The following is a 16,880-nucleotide window of genomic DNA, read 5'->3' as shown; positions in this document are numbered from 1 at the left end:
TTTTAATTTACATAATTATTATATTATTGTATATCATAGTAAATATGCTTATTATAAATACATCCTAAAAAAGATGTACAGCAAAAATCAATGGCAAATTTAATTTATGGCAACCTTATTTTAAATATTCAAATAAATTAAATATTTTAATTTGATTTCTCTTAAGAATCTTAAGTACACTCCTTTTGTTCTCATAAAATTATTTTAAACAGAAAACCAAAATTTTTACTTATACTACATCTACTCTTCTCAAATCTTATGACAGAAAACCAAAATTTTATTTTACTCTCTATTAAGCTGTGTGTGTGTGTGTGTGGTGTAACTAGTTCCTACTCATTAAAAGTTAAATAAAGACTCTTCATTACTGGTAACAGGAGCCATTAAATTGGCAGAGTCAAGTAGATAATTTTCACCCAGATTTCCAGAGTGAGAAAGGATAACACACAAAATCCCTACTAGATTGTAGGTCCAAGTTGCCCTATCCAATCCCATCTTCTGAGTGAAAAGAAAGAACTGGTAGAGAGGCAAAGACAAGAGTATCCACCAGATGCCCTCAGGAAAGCCACACTATGGGCAGAGCCTCCTGAAGAATGCAGGAATCTTAGTCCTGTGCACAGGATCTTCAAAGATCCTCAGAGCAGTTTCCTGTGCCTTCAGTTAATACTCGTCTGCTTCATATGTCCCTAGAAGTACTTGGTGTAACTATATAAGAGTAATAGTAATTTAGTCATTAAATGACAACACTGGGTGCTTCCCTGGGGGTCCAGTGGTTGAGAATCCGCCTGCCAATGCAAGCCCTGGTCCGGGAAGATCCCACATGCCTCGGAGCAACTAAGCCCGTGTGCCACAACTACTGAGCCTGCGCTCTAGAGCCTGCGAGCCACAACTACTGAGCCCACGAGCCACTACTACTGAGTCCACGAGCCACTACTACTGAGCCCACGAGCCACTACTACTGAAGCCTGCTTGCCTATAGCCCATGCTCCACAACAAGAGAAGCCACTGCAATGAGACGCCTGTGCACTGCAATGAGACGCCTGTGCACTGCAATGAAGAGTAGCCCCCACTCACCACAACTAGAGAAAGCCCATGCACAGCAACGAAGACCCAACACAGCCAAAAATAAATAAAACAAAATAAATAAATTTTTTAAAAAAATGACAACACTGGAAGTCGGGAGGGTTTTTTTATGATTTTTTTTTTTGATGAGGACCTTTTTTTTTTTAAACATCTTTATTGGAGTATAATTGCTTTACAATGTTGTGTTACTTTCTGCTGTATAACAAATTGAATCAGCTATATATATACATATATCCCCATATCCCCTCCCTCTTGCACCTCCCTCCCATCCTCCCTATCCCACCCCTCTAGGTAGTCACAAAGCACTGAGCTGATCTCCCTGTGTTATGCAGCTGCTTCCCACTAGCTATCTATTTTACATTTGGTAGTGTATATATGTCAATGCTCCTCTCTCACTTCGGATGTGGACCTTTTTTAAAAAAATATTTATTTATTTGGCTGTACCAGGTCTTAGTTGTGGCATACGGGATCTTTACTTGTGGCATGTGGAATCTAGTTTCCTAACCAGGGATTGAACCTGGGCCCCCTGCGTTGGGAGCACAGATTCTTAACTGCTGGACCACCAGGGAAATCCCAGAAGTCAGAAGTTCTTAATTCTTGTCCCAGCACTGCAATAAATTAATTGGAAGATCTTAGAAAAATCATTTCTTCTCCCAGAGTCTATTTAAACATTAATAAAAAGAGGGAGTTAGTAAGAGCTTATCTCTTGTTTCATTAGACTGTGTATGTCAAGAGAAATGTAAAATACGTTTCTTACTGTGGATTGTGGACAAAAAGTTTAAAGCCACCGCTTTAATCCTCTAAAGGTCTCGTGCAATCCAAAAACAAAATGGTTCTACCACTGATGTTAAACATGTGTGCTTAATTACCATGTAGCACAATAATGACTACTGTATCATAAAATATGGATGATATTAACTTTGCTGTTTTATTTGATACCAGATTGTTCAAATAAGGTCAATCTTTATGCTTTGTCTCTCAAGAGGTAAAACCATCTGCTTGAATGTTTTTTTTAATTAAGAGAATACATTTGCAGAGGGAGAGAAGAGGGAGCAGCAAGTTTCAAGACGTAGGTAATTTGAAGTTTGCACTGCATCAGGGCTGCCTTGAAAGTAAAGCCCCATTAATGCAGCACAGAGTAATGACAACAGGACTGGACTCAGAGAAGGCCTAGGCTTGAATCCTAACCCCATTATCGCAGGTCATATGATTGAGGTGAGGATCAAATGAGTAATGGACATGAAGGTTCTCTGCAAACTGTAATGTACCATACACATAAGTGTCAGTAAAAAGAAACATCCTGCAGCTATGAATAAACTGGGTGAGGAGGCAAAAATTCTTAATTCCAACGACAATGTGCCTCACAGCTGCTCCGATAAACTGCACAACTAAAGTAATATTGAAAATATCTGTCCTCATTCCATCTCCTATTTTTACACATTTCAAATTTTAAATATCAGACTAAAACAAAAACAGACAAAATATGGAAATCTCACTTAATTCCTACAAGAGCAGAAAAACAGAGCCTAAGAATAAAAATCTAATCTCCTCCCAAGATCGCTCAGACTGCTCCTTATTCTGTATTTATCAGGACTTTCATTCACCTCAAAAGGCCAACAGGAGGTTTTATGCACTTAGAAAGTGTCTGGCACATACCACTTTATCAATATTAGCCATCGAAGTAATATGGCCTTGGCTGAAATATTTAACCAATTGATTCATTCAATGGTAAAATGGGAATAAAGCCTACTTTACAAGGATTCTGTGAGAATCAAATAGAACTATGCAAAAATAAATGTGAAGTACTTATCAAAACTATATTAGAGGGGCTTCCCTGGTGCTGCAGTGGTTAAGAATCCGCCTGCCAATGCAGGGGTCACAGGTTCGAGCCCTGGTCCGGGAAAATCCCACATGCCGCAGAACAACTAAGCCTGTGCGCCACAACTACTGAGCCTGCGCTCTAGAGCCCTTGCTCCACAACAAGAGAAGCCACGGCAATGAGAAGCCCGCGCACCACAACAAAGAGTAGCCCCCATTCGCCGCAACTAGAGAAAGCCCGCACACAGCAACAAAGACCCCATGCAGTCAAATTAACTTATTAATTTTTAAAAAAAACTATATTAGAAAAGAGATGAATTTCTCAAAGGTGTCAAAAAGACAAAGGCTGGGGCTTCCCTGGTGGCGCAGTGGTTGAGAGTCCGCCTGCCGATGCAGGGGACATGGGTTCGTGCCCCGGTCCGGGAAGATCCCACATGCCGCGGAGCGTCTGGGCCCGTAAGCCACGGCCGCTAAGCCTGCGCATCCGCAGCCTGTGCTCCGCAACGGGAGAGGCCACAACAGTGAGAGGCCCGCGTACCGCAAAAAAAAAAAAAAAAAAAAAGACAAAGGCTGTGGAAATGTTCCAGATTAAAAGAAGCTAAAGAGACATGACATCTATATGCAATATCTGACCCTAAACTGGATCCTGTATTGGAGAGAAAAAAACTGAATTGATAAAACTGTAACATTGACATTTGAATAAAGTATTTTACAAACATAAATTTATGGGTCTGTACTGCAGGTATGTAAGAGAATATCCCTATCCTGAGGAAATACACACTGAAATACCTAGGGGTAAAGGACTATGAGGCATGTAAGTTCCTCTAAAATAGTTCAGGAAAAAATCTGAGTATGTATGTATTGATAGATGGATAGACAGACAGGCAGATAGATAACATGAACTAATAAAGCAAATGTGGTAAAATGTTAACAATAGGTGAACCCAGGTAAAGGCACGTGGATGTTCTCTGCACTACTTTTTGCAACATTTTAAAATTTGAAATTATTACCATATACAAAGTCTAATACACATGTACACACACACACACACACACACAAACGGCTGCAGTGCACACATAACGCTAAGGAGTTACAGGAAACAAAAAATGAAACTTTCCTTTAGAACTCATAATCAAGGGGCAGGGGGATAAGAGCCACAGAAAATTTTAACCATAACAGGTTTAATCTTTGAGTACCATTTGTTAACCACTTTTAACCAGTCAAAAGTCCTTTTCTGTTAACAATTAATATTCTTTCACATATTTGTAAAGCAGTAACGTTCTGGAGAACATATACCTTCTAAGACTATATAGCTATTGATCCTTTCATTGAAATAATTTGCCATTCTCCCTTGTAAATTATCTATTCACTTATTTTGTCCATTTGATTGCTGGATTTACTTGCATTTTTCTTTTTTGTAAACACTTTATATACTAAAAATTGTTTTTAAAAGACTATGAAGGGCTTCCCTGGTGGCGCAGTGGGTGGGAGTCCGCCTGTCGATGCAGGGGACATGGGTTCGTGCCCCGGTCCGGGAAGATCCCACATGCCGCGGAGCGGCTGGGCCTGTGAGCCATGGCCACTGAGCCTGCACGTCCGGACCCTGTGCTCCGCAATGGGAGAGGCCGCAACAGTGAGAGGCCCACATACCGCAAAAAAAAAAAAAAAAAAAAAAAAAAGACTATGAAAACTTGTACATGAATGCTCAAAGCAGCATTATTCATAACAGCCAAAAAGTGGAGACCATCCAAATGTCCATCAACTGATGAATGGATAATCCAAATGTGGTATATCGGAACAATGGAATATTATTTGGCCATAAAAAGGAGTAAGATACATGTCACAACATGAACGTCCCTTGAAAAATATTATGGTAACTGAAAGATGTCATACACAACAGCTACATCATGTATAATTCCACTGAGATGAAATGTCCAGAATAGACAACTCCACACAGAGAGCAGATCAGTAAGTAGTTGCCAAGGGCTGTGGAGGTTGGGGGATGAGGAATGACTGCTAATGGGAATGGAGTTTCTTTCTAGGGTGATGAAATATTCCGGAATTAGACAGCAGTGATAGTAGCACAACTCTGGGAATATACTAAGCAACCATTAAATAGTACATTTTAAAAGGGCAAACTCTATGGTGTATGAATGTTAGCTCAATTAAGCTATTAGAAAACCAAACAACCAAGGACTTTCATTCACCTCAAAAGGCCATTAGGAAGCTATGGACTCTCTTTCCAGACAAATGTACAGGCACATAAAGTGTTACAGATAATTATGCAAGGAATGAGTGAGGCCAAGAAAAGGGAACATGTTTATGTAAACACTGAAACCTATCTATGGGCTCCATTAAGAAACCCTGTGACTGTCACTCTCATACGCTTAAAGTGGAAGAACAAACTACAACTGTGTAGAAGAACAGTTTACCCCTAAGGTGAAAAACTACCGACCTTCTGACTCTCCAATTCCAATTACAGGAATTTCCCCTACAGGTATACTTGCACATGAACAAAATGAAATAAGTAACAAGTTATTCAGTGGAGGAATGTTTACAAAGAAAAAACCTGCAAAACTCTTAAATGAGTATGGCACCCTGTGAAGTAAGACTACCATGCATCTATTAAAAAAATAGGAAAACTTTTTATGTACTGATGTGGAAAAAATCTCTAAGATGTATTAAGTGAGAAAAGCAAGGTACAGGACAGTGTTTATATTTATAGTATGTTACCATTTCCATAAAATAGGTAAATAGGGAAAAAGACAAATACTTATATATTAAAGAACTGTCTCAGGAAGAATGCATAAAATACTAGTAACAGTGACTGCTTCCGAGCAGGGGAACAAAATGGCTAGAAAGCATCTAGGGCACGGGAGGACTGTCTCCTTAAGAATGAGTCTCCAGGGACAGGTTACAGGAAGGGAAATCAGAGAAAGGAAAGAAGTATTTAATTATTTATTGATATAAATCAGCACCCCTCTAAAAATAATTATTTATTAACCTTATCAAGATGCTACACTGAAAAATACAGAATAAAGAATGTTAAAGTCGCCACGACATAAATCTAACCTAATGCAACACATCAGGGAAAAAAAGAAGAAACCTTCTGTTCACTTCCCATTCCAAAGATACTGTAAACACAAATGAGATTACTTGCCAACGTCTTTATTCAAGATAAATTTTTAGAAGCCCCAAATCTCCATCTAAAAAGGAACTGCAAATATTTTAACAAAGCATGTTTTTCTTTTATTTGCAGAGTCCCTGGTAGCAGCAAAGCCAAAAAGTAGTCAACACAGAAGTGATTTTTTTTTACTAGAATGTGGATAGCTTTTCGGATCTCCAAATCTTCCCGTTGAATTTGTTCTGATGGATTCCTCTACCTTATAGCCTGAAGAAATATCATGATCTCGATGTTTCTGTTAAAGACTTTAGTTACTAAAAAGTATCTACTCATTATTCACCTTCTTAGATCTGAGGTACCCACACAATTTAAGGATATTTAGCTCACACCTTGACCCAGCAGAGTATCTCTTCTTGGGTGTTACAGATAAAATAAGCGGCTTAAGTGTCAGTAAAAGTTACACTTTTTTTTTTTTTCTGAAATAGAACATAGGCACTCTCCATTTTTCTAAGAGTTTCTCTGCACTGCTTTGCATTGTAAACAGATTATTTTAGACTCATATTTTTCTTGGAAGATACTCCTTTAGGTGCTCCCCTGTGAGTCATGCTACTACATGTCCTCCTGGGTACAACAAGAATACAAGGCCCTGACCACTCTTTACCTAGGCCATTTCTCAGGGTTGAAACCTTGAGAGATAAGGTAACATCTTCCTCGGGACAATTAAGAGGCTTGCTTACTCCTTGCTGTAAAGGTAGTCAATTCCCTTGGGCTTCCCTGGTGGCGCAGTGGTTGAGAATCTGCCTGCTAATGCAGGGGACGCGGGTTCGAGCCCTGGTCTGGGAGGATCCCACATGCCGTGGAGCGACTAGGCCCGTGAGCCACAACTACTGAGCCTGCACGTCTGGAGCCTGTGCTCCGCAACAAGAGAGGCCGCGACAGTGAGAGGCCCGCACACCGCGATGAAGAGTGACCCCCGCTTGCCACAACTAGAGAAAGGCCTCGCACAGAAACGAAGACCCAACACAGTCAAAAATAAAAATAAATTAATTAAAAGAAGGCTCAACATTTAAAAAAAAAAAGGTAGTCAATTCCCAAGTTCAGCATTCCTCCACTGCTGTAAAGGAATACTGTGTGCACAGCACCCATCTGGGCCAGTATCACATCACCTCAGTGGTGACAATACTAACAATACCTGAAATCTTGAACTTAACTGTGTAACACTGTCTCCATAGGAAACAAATACAAAGTTTTAATTTGGTATGTATGCTAGGGGAATCCCCTTCACACCATTCAAATATTTGAAGGACAGTGGAAAGGGATCCCCCCAGCAACTACCTTCTCATGATGGTTCTAGTGACCCAGGGCAGGGACTTCCAAAGGATAGGGACTGGGATGGAAGAGGTCAGGTCACTAAGTAAAGAATTAGACAGAGGGTCCAAAGTAATAAAGGGTCTGGAAGATGCTCAACAGAGTGAATGGGCTGAGAGGAAGACCTGGGCCTCCTGTCAGTATAGCCTGTACCCCTTCATCAGCCTCCTATCTGATGTTATTTCTAGTTCTGACCTAGTTCCTGATCATTTTCTTTCCATTGTTCCCACCAACTGATTTCTATTAAGGGTTTTTGCTCCACGTTGACCCACTATGGAACATGTAGAATAGAATTTCACCACTTTTTTTTTCCTGCTCTGTTGTCCCAATCACCAGAACAATGTAGCTCCACAGCCTTAAAACCAGGGCCGTAATGTCTCATGAACTTTATGGAATTATAACGGGTAGGCGGAAGTACTAAATGCAGATTTAAACAGACTGCTGTTTCCAAGCCCTTGGTTTGATGTTTGGTCACATTCAATAGCACTTTAAAGAAAGATAAGCATGCTTTCCCATGAAGGCATCTTTGTAGTTCCAAGATTACCATTTACTAAGAAACTGCTTAAGAGAATGTCTACACTGAAATAAGAGACCATGTTCATTTTTTCCATCAGGATCACAGCCAAAAACCAACCATATTTCTTGAAAACTTAGATGAGGTTTCCAAGAGTTAAACAGAACAGATTTACCAGCAAAAGGCAGAAAGAGTGAGATTATAATTTGAACCAGGCAAACTGTTTCATAACAGAAAATGTGGCACTTAATGTAGTTTGCAGAATATGGTATGCTAAAAACGCTACTTTATGGCAGTAGCAGGCCTCTAGAGAGTGAAACTAGCCAAACAAAAGAACAAAAAAGGTAGAAAAAAAGAAGCCATGTCAGCAATACAAAGCCACAAAAGACTGATGCACTTTTTTTTTTTTTTTGGTGCTGAATTACAACTTTTTCACCAGACCTTTGGTTTAAAAACAAAAAAAAACACTTGAAAACTTTTTCATTTTGGCCATTTTAAACCAGAAATTTATACTAACTCAAATTTATCCTAATTTAACAGGACTTGAGTCTAACAAACACATGCACTATTGAGGTCACAGAAGACTATACACATGAGCAGATCAAAGTTTTCTGCAGCTCCTTCTGGAACAGATTTACTCTGGGTTCCTGAATGGCTTGGCCAGCAGATAGGACAGACTGATGTTTCTTTACTTGAAATAAACATTAAGTCAAAACCTCTACCAGAAAACTCATACTGAAAAGGCTTGGCTCACTTCCTGATGTGCTAGCCAAGGAAAAATAAGCAAAAAAACCTCCGTGCAGGTTGACCAGAAACTTTATTCTAATCGTCTTTTGGTCTCTTGCACCAGACACACAGTACTTGAATCTTTCTTGTGTACTACTGTCAACTCTAAATTTTGAAAAGTAGTAAGAATGCTAGTCAATAAATAATGCTTAAAAAAAAAGCTAATACTTGTTGGTTCTATACTTTCTCATCTCACACGGCCCCCAGTTCTTCAATGTTGACTGAATTATTCACCAAAGTTACATCAGTAAATTATTCACCAAATTTACAGAGCACTCTTAAGAGTGCAAAAGCGGAACAGACATAGTCTTTCTCACCAAAGAACTTCTAAAGGATGTCTGGCTAAAAAAGACCAACAAATAATTAATAGAAATGTTTAGAGATTACAGAATGGGTCAGTGACATACAATGATTGCCAACATTAAGATGCTCACTATTCAGATATTAAGCCTAGAAAAAAAAAGACCTCTTCTGGTTTTTAAATACAATTACTATATCAAAGAATTTTAGAATTAGAAGAAACTTTTCTATAACTTACCTGAACCTGTTCTAGATGAGTCCTCTGAAATAACCCAGAACAATTATCCTATTTTCCACATGACAACCTTCATTTCCTAGAAGATAGCCCTATTTTCAGTCTTCTCTCCTTCACCTTACTGAATCATACCAACCCTTAAACCCTTCCTCTCCCCATGACATGGTTTCTAGACCTCCTCCCCATCCTAGCTATGTTCCTCTGGACTGTCCAGTGATTGAATGTCATAATTCTATGAATGTAGACTAAAAATATATTAATATTTTTAACAACTGTGATATACTGTTTATATTTTTAAAATATCTAATTAGTCATTACGTTTTTCACGCCTAAAGTATTTCATAATACATATTTTAAATGTCGAAACAAATTACATAAAGACAACTTTGGGGCTTCCCTGGTGGCGCAGTGGTTGGGAGTCTGCCTGCCAATGCAGGGGACGTGGGTTCGCGCCCTGGTCTGGGAGGATCCCACATGCTGTGGAGCAACTGGGCCCGTGAGCCACAATTATTGAGCCTGCGCGTCTGGAGCCTGTGCTCCGCAACAAGAGAGGCTGCGATAGTGAGAGGCCCACGCACTGCGATGAAGAGTGGCCCCCGCTTGCCACAACTAGAGAAAGCCCTCGCACAGAAACGAAGACCCAACACAGCCATAAATAAATTAATTTTTTAAAAAAAGACAACTTTGAATATTTTCTATTGCAAGTTCTATTTGGGAATATTATAGAAGAAACATTCAAATTCTCAATTTAAAGAGTATTAAAAGAAAATTTTAAGGGATCATTTTAAAAATCCTTCAGGACAGAAATTATTTCAAGCATCTTATTTGACCACAAAGGTATGAAACTAGAAATCAACCACAGAAAGAAAAATGGGAAAAGAACAAACACATGGAGACTAAACAACATGCTACTAAAAAAACAATGGGTCAACAATGAATCAAAGAAGAAATCAGAAAATACCTCAAGACAAATGAAAATGAAAACATAGCTTTCCAAAATCTGTGGGATGTAGCAAATACAGTTCTAAAAGGGAAGTTCATAGTGATACAGGCCTTCCTCAAGAAACAATAAAAATCTCAAAACAACCTAACCTGCCACCTAAAGGATTTGGAAAAAAAGAACAAACAAAACCCAAAGCCAGCAGAAGGAAGGAAATAATAAAGATCAGAGAGGAAATAAATAAAATAGAGATCAAAAAATAACAGAAAACATCAATAAAAACAAGAGCTGGTTTTCTGAAAAGATTAAATGGACAAACCTCTAGCCAGGCTCACCTAGAAGAAAAGAGAGAGGACCCAAATAAACAAAATAAGAAATGAAAGGGCTTCCCTGGTGGTGCAGTAGTTAAGAATCCACCGGCCAATGCAATGGACACGGGTTCGAGCCCTGGTCCAGGAAGATCCCACATGCCGCAGAGTAGCTAAGCCCGTGCACCACAACTACTGAACCTGCGCTCTAGAGCCCGCGTGCCTCAACTACTGAAGCCCACGTGCCTAGAGCCCGTGCTCCACAACAAGAGAAGCCACTGCAATGAGAAGCCTGCACGACCGCAACGAAGAGTAGACCCCGCTCACCGCAACTAGAGAAAGCCCACACGCAGCAACTAAAACCCAACTCAGGGCTTCCCTGGTGGCGCAGTGGTTGAGAGTCCGTCTGCCGACACAGGGGACATGGGTTCGTGCCCCGGTCCGGGAAGATCCCACATGCCGCGGAGCGGCTGGGCCCGTGAGCCATGGCCGCTGAGCCTGCGCATCCGGAGCCTGTGCTCCACAATAGGCTGCAACAGTGAGAGGCCCATGTACCGCAAAAAAAAAAAAAAAAAAAAAAAAAAACCAACTCAGCCAAAAATAAATAAATACAATAAATGAATTTTTAAAAAAAAAATCCTCTTTCATCATTCTTAACTTCCTCAGTCTCCTGTGAAAAACATACTCTTTTTTTTATTGGTTGTACAACTTTTTAATTGAAAATATCATGAAGTATTTTTAGATCTTTGTTATTGTTTTTCATATACTTATTGTAGAAAATTTACCAAACACCAAAAGGAAAGAAAGATTACATACCCAACTTAAATAATTACCAACATTTTGCCAATCATGTTTCCTCTATCCTGCGCTCATCATCTCCCCATAGAGTATTTTAAAGCAAATCCCAGCTTCATATCATTTCACCTTCAACTGAAACACACACTATGCATTAGTGCCTATTATGCCATAAGCACTGCGCTTACCTTTTTTAGTCCTCAAAATAAACTAACATAATAGTCAAGCTTAATCCTGTACTATCCATGTCTGTTCTCATGTGACACTAATGTTCCTCCTTCATGTTTTGGCACACACTGTTTTCAATACCTATGTAAACTGTGGGAATTACTATAGAACTTCGATGTTCTACTTCCAGTAGATAACATTCTTTTGTTATGGGTCCTTACAATATTTCTGATGGAGATTACTTGGTTGTGTTTATGCAACAGTAGAGCAGTTTCACAACTAAATGGGCTAATGACGTGCTAGTTAATAATTCTGGTAGACAGATGAGTCAGTAGTATGATGAACAACCTTACATAACTCACAGGATTTTAAAAGTACTTTGCAATACCTAAAGAAAAGGTGGAGTAGCAATATTAACAACCACAATTTTAGAGAACCCACTTTTAGACTGATTATTTAACTTTCATTGAACTTTAGGACCATAACGTTCAACTACTATTTAATACATGACATGAGGTATTTTGTATCACTTTTAAAGAAAGCAAGAGTTAGCTGGCAAGTACTATAACCAGTTCTAGATTGTGACAGATCTTAGGAAACTTTCTGTGATTCATAAATTACAAGAAGTCCCTACAACAGAAATTTTGAAGTTCTGCAAAGATGGGGAAAAACTAAATAATCATTAAGAAACAGAATTCCTAAGAATAGCAAGTTGTCGTTAAGCAGTGGTGAAAACCCTTCAATAAGTCAAGAGAGAAGATAAATATAAACCCTGACTAAAAAGCAGTCTACAGACTCTTATCTGGGGAGTTGCCAAAACCATTTCAATCAGGAAACATGAAAGAATCCTGTAAAATACTAGTGTATGATTGAGTTGGGGGTGACAGTCTGGAGGAACGTGATGAAAAGGTTCAAAAGAAGGAATTAAAGAAGAGGGAGGTATGCATACTTCTCTTTTCGTCAAACCACTTCAGACTTTTTTTAAACCTTTTCACTTAGATTCTAACATAAGAAGCCTTACCCTAATTTTCCACCAAAGACTGGATCTGCAATTTCAGCACATTTGACACAATATAACAAACTTTAAAAAACATAGAAGTGTTTCGTTCTTTTTTTTGTTTTCATTTTTTAAATCAGGCATTAAAAAAGCACTAAGCTTCCAAACTTACATCTGAACCCACACTTCTCATGGTACTTTGTAGGACAGGTTTAGTCACAGAAAGTTTTCCATTCACAGGGCTATTTGCCACTGGGGCTGGTACCACGTTCACCACGTGATTAGGTAGCTGTGTGGTTGCCCCAGCGACAGCAAGGACTGGTTGAGGAGGGGACAGAACTCCAGGTGCCTGGAGTTGTACCATGGTAGGCTGAGAGAGCACCACCGTCTGACCTGCAGTAGAGAAAAAAGAAAAGGAATCAAAGGGTGCATAACTACTGTGGCAGGAGAAGCTATTCAACATTTGGGTCTCTTCTGCAGATATAATAGGTAAGACCAAACGGAGGGATTTGAAACCACCAATTAAAAAACATCAATAGCAGCACACATTCATACTGACTTTTGTTGTGTTTTTAATGAAACCGACTAAATTCATTCTCTTTGAAGTTATCATTAACGTATTTCCACACTTTTTTTCAGCTAACACACATCAAATTTGCTAAGTTATACATAGGTTTCTCTAAGTATTAACCTCTGAAATTTATTAGTGCTAAAAGTATTTATCATATTACAAATATCAAACCTTCTATTCTGAACATAGAATCATATATTTTAAATTAATGGGATTTAGAAATACACATAACACCAAAAATATATGACAGAGATTCAGTAACTCAATACCTGGAAGAACCCGAGGCTACAAATATCAAAAATGTTAAAACCACTTAGCTAACACGGGAAACATAAACCTGTAATTTAAAATAGTCTGCAGATAATATTGACTCCCCTACCCACCAAAATGGTCTACAAATCTTTTCTTAATCTTTACATTTAACCTTATTTTAAAATTACACTAATCTGAGGAAAATTAGTATCATTAACCCAAAGAAGGCTCATACAACTCATAACACTGGTCTGTGAAAATTTTTACTTGCCTGCTGAGTATTTGCTTTCAGATCTGGCCAATTTTATAAGGTGTTGAAAGCCTCGCCTAACATCCACAGCTGCTTGAGCCCATTTAGCAAGATAAAGGTACTAAAGTAACTGGCAACTAAAATTTCATATAGTATATTTATACTCTTCTTTAAGGGAAAAAAAACATACTATACTTTCAGACAGTGTAACATGATCCATGTAAAACTCAGCTCAGTATTTCAAAGGATCAAGGAAAACTAAAAATCAAAATGACGCTTCAGAACACCTGTTTGTTAAGAACATCTGTCTTAGCTTAAAAAAAAAAATCACTTGTATAAAATCAAAGTCTTTATGTTTCAGAAGGCCTCAGAAAGCATACAAAAACTAGAATTTAATTCATAGCATTTTATCCCAGGTAAATTAGTAAGAAAGACCTAAAAATAATCTCACAGGTTTGTAATATATACAGTTTACTTGAGCGTAAATGATCACTAAATATTTTTATCTTCTAATTTTCCCCTGGCATAATTTATTTTATGAAATGAAAACATAAAATACGGAAATGGCTCATAAGCAGATATATATTTGCTTATGCCAAATATTCAAATAAAAATAATTAACAGGGAATTCCCTGGCAGTCCAGTAGTTAGGACTCTGCGCTTTCAGTGCTGAGGGCCCGGGTTCAATCCCTGGTCAGGGAACTAAGATCCTATAAGCCATGTAGCACGGCCAAAAAAGAAAATTTATAAGTAAAATAAATAGCATATTTATTTAAATAGTAAATGTTAAGTTTTTTAATTACACTTATTGAGATATTACAGTCAATCTGGTACTATGAAAAGACATACTCATCAGAATGTAAAACTTAAACCAAGGGTTCCCACCCTGAATATAAAGACCCTTCTTTAATAGCAAAAATATCATGGTCACCCAAGATGATCATGGCTGTCCTTTCAGTTTCTGTGGACTGAGAAAATACGTGATGAGAAAAGGCTATTAAGAATTTAGTAATGATTTTCAATGAATTTGGAGTTGAGTAATCAGAAGTATAACTTCTTTGTACATCAGTACAAAGATATATGAAACAAATTATTTATTCAGTCTACAGAAAATATGGATTTGCAGATGCCCTGCAAAAGCCAAAGGTTACTACTACTCCAACCACACGTATCTCAGGGCCCACTGTCTACAGGTTGAGAACCACTGACTTAAACCAATACTTTGAGAAGAGCATTATCAGAAGTAGTGTTCCATATCTTGAGTTTAAAAATTATGATAAAAAGACCCTAAAAAACTAAAAAATGTTCAATGAATTGTGGAATTATTCCAAAGAACAGAGAAGGTAGTAAACATAAAGAATTAAGTCATTTCAAGGAAAGGATCCTACTTCTAGCTCCAGTTACCGATTTAAAGCATTAACAGTTAACACATAAAGATAGCTTTGTAATATTTCTTAAAACTAATGGAGAAAAATAATCCAAGTCTGTAGTATCCAGTGTCTGGTTATCACCACCTCGTTGCTGAAAGAACTGCAACACGGAGCGAGGGAGATGGAGCAATATCAAGTCAAGGTCTGCGTACCAAATGTGGCTCCGAGTCCTACCAGGCCACTGATGCCTCCTTTTTTTTCCAAAATGCACATCAGGCCCTTTCATCCCAGAGTGCCTAACTAACCTCAAATTATTGAGCACCTAAATCAAAGATCCTATAAATATACTAGGCATGTTTGGGTTCAAGACAAAATGTGGAGAAACAACTAAATTTTCATGACAATGTGTTCAAGGTGACTTGCTAAACCTGACATGCTAGATGCCCACCAGCTCACAAAATGCAGCGCAAAGGACTGTTTCGGGTCTTAAATAGTTAGCAGCTGAACATAATTACTACTGTTCCTAGTGTGGAAGCAGTTAAAAAGGACATACCAAAAGGCTGTTTATCCATTTCAGCATGCTCAAAACCCTCTTTGGCATTACACACAAATCCCCCTTAATGGACCACGGCTGGTTTCAATGCTGGATACTTTTGACTATGTATGACTCACTGATAGTGACAGTCAGTTTCTTCCTTTTCAGTTACCTTCAAAGACTTCAAACTTTATATCAGTTATTGAATGCCTGCTTTGTCTAAAATAGTATGGCTGTGTGACAGTAAATTTCTCTGTGTATTAATTTTCTCATCTATAAAATGGAGATGATAATAATAGTACCTATCCTCACAGAGTTGATGTAAGGATTCAATAAGATAATGCACTTAAGCACTTAGAACAGTGTCTGGCACGTAATAAGAGCTTAAATGTTAGCTAGTATTAATTATTTTTATTATTATTAATTACTATTAACCTCCTTTTATGTATAATAATAGCTTCTATAAGGGTATTGCATGTATTATCAATTCATTAGTTCTCACAGTTACTGTTATTTAACTGTTGATATAAATTTGTTAACTCCCCAATTAGAATTCTTGAGATCAAATACCACATCTCTGCATTCTTTTAGAGGCAATATACTAGAGTGATTAATTACACAGACTGAGCCAGACCACCTGGGCTCAAGTTCTGACTCTACTGCTCACTAGTAGAATGACCTAGAACAAGTTATTTTACCTCTATCCTCCATTTCAATGATTTGTTACCACTATCTACCCAAAAAGTCCAAGACAGGATACCTTCCTCTCTATCCTCCATCCCCCTTTCACATCACCTAATTACCAAGCCCTGTGATTCTACACTTTTTAACATCTCTACTGTCTATCCTGGCTCTTCATTCTCATTGATATTCCAGGCTTTCATCATCTCTCACCTGCACTACTCGTGCAAGTCTTAATGGATGTATAGGACTTAGACGTAGAAGTAGGCAGAAGCTGTTTCAGGCAGATAGAATGGCATGTCAAGAAACGAGGAAAAAAAAGAAAATTTAAGGGACAATGGCCAGATAAGTTGAACTAAAAGATTTATAGAAAGGAGAGTTATTATAAGGTAAAGTTAGAAAACTAAACTGGAGCCAAACCATGAAGGGTTTTACATTCCAAGCCAGAGAATTTGAACTTAATCCTGTAAGAATTACTTCTTTTTTAATGGCAAAATATTTACTTCTGATACTTATATCAATTAACTGTAAAATGCCTTTCCTATATTTCTCTTCTTCCCCATTTTCAAATAAATGGAAGATATACACTTAAATCTATATGTTATTACAATATACCTCTCCAGACTGTACTATAAAAACAGACAAGTGCCCTATATTAGCATATGCTCCCCCAAAATAAAACTGTCTTCAGATAATGGGAAAGCACTGAAGTTCTGAATAATGTATGATTCAGGTTTCTAAAACTGATAAACTGCTCAGAGAAGTTTCTCTTCTTGCTATAGGTAGGA

General features: G+C 38.1%; 1 protein-coding gene across 1 annotated transcript in view; it reads right to left on the bottom strand.

Moving 5' to 3' along the window:
- Window positions 1-16,880, bottom strand: part of ATF6 (activating transcription factor 6) — a 218,891-nt gene that overhangs the window by 177,051 nt on the left and 24,960 nt on the right. The window contains exon 7 of the mRNA XM_032639744.1: window positions 12,606-12,826. Within this exon, the coding sequence (XP_032495635.1) occupies window positions 12,606-12,826 (221 nt within the window). The remainder of the gene's footprint in view (window positions 1-12,605; window positions 12,827-16,880) is intronic.

The sequence above is a fragment of the Phocoena sinus genome, chromosome 1 (genome assembly GCF_008692025.1).
Source record: "Phocoena sinus isolate mPhoSin1 chromosome 1, mPhoSin1.pri, whole genome shotgun sequence".
NCBI lineage: Eukaryota > Metazoa > Chordata > Mammalia > Artiodactyla > Phocoenidae > Phocoena > Phocoena sinus.
Note: the sequence above shows the minus strand (reverse complement) of the source record. Positions and strands in the feature narration are given on the sequence as shown.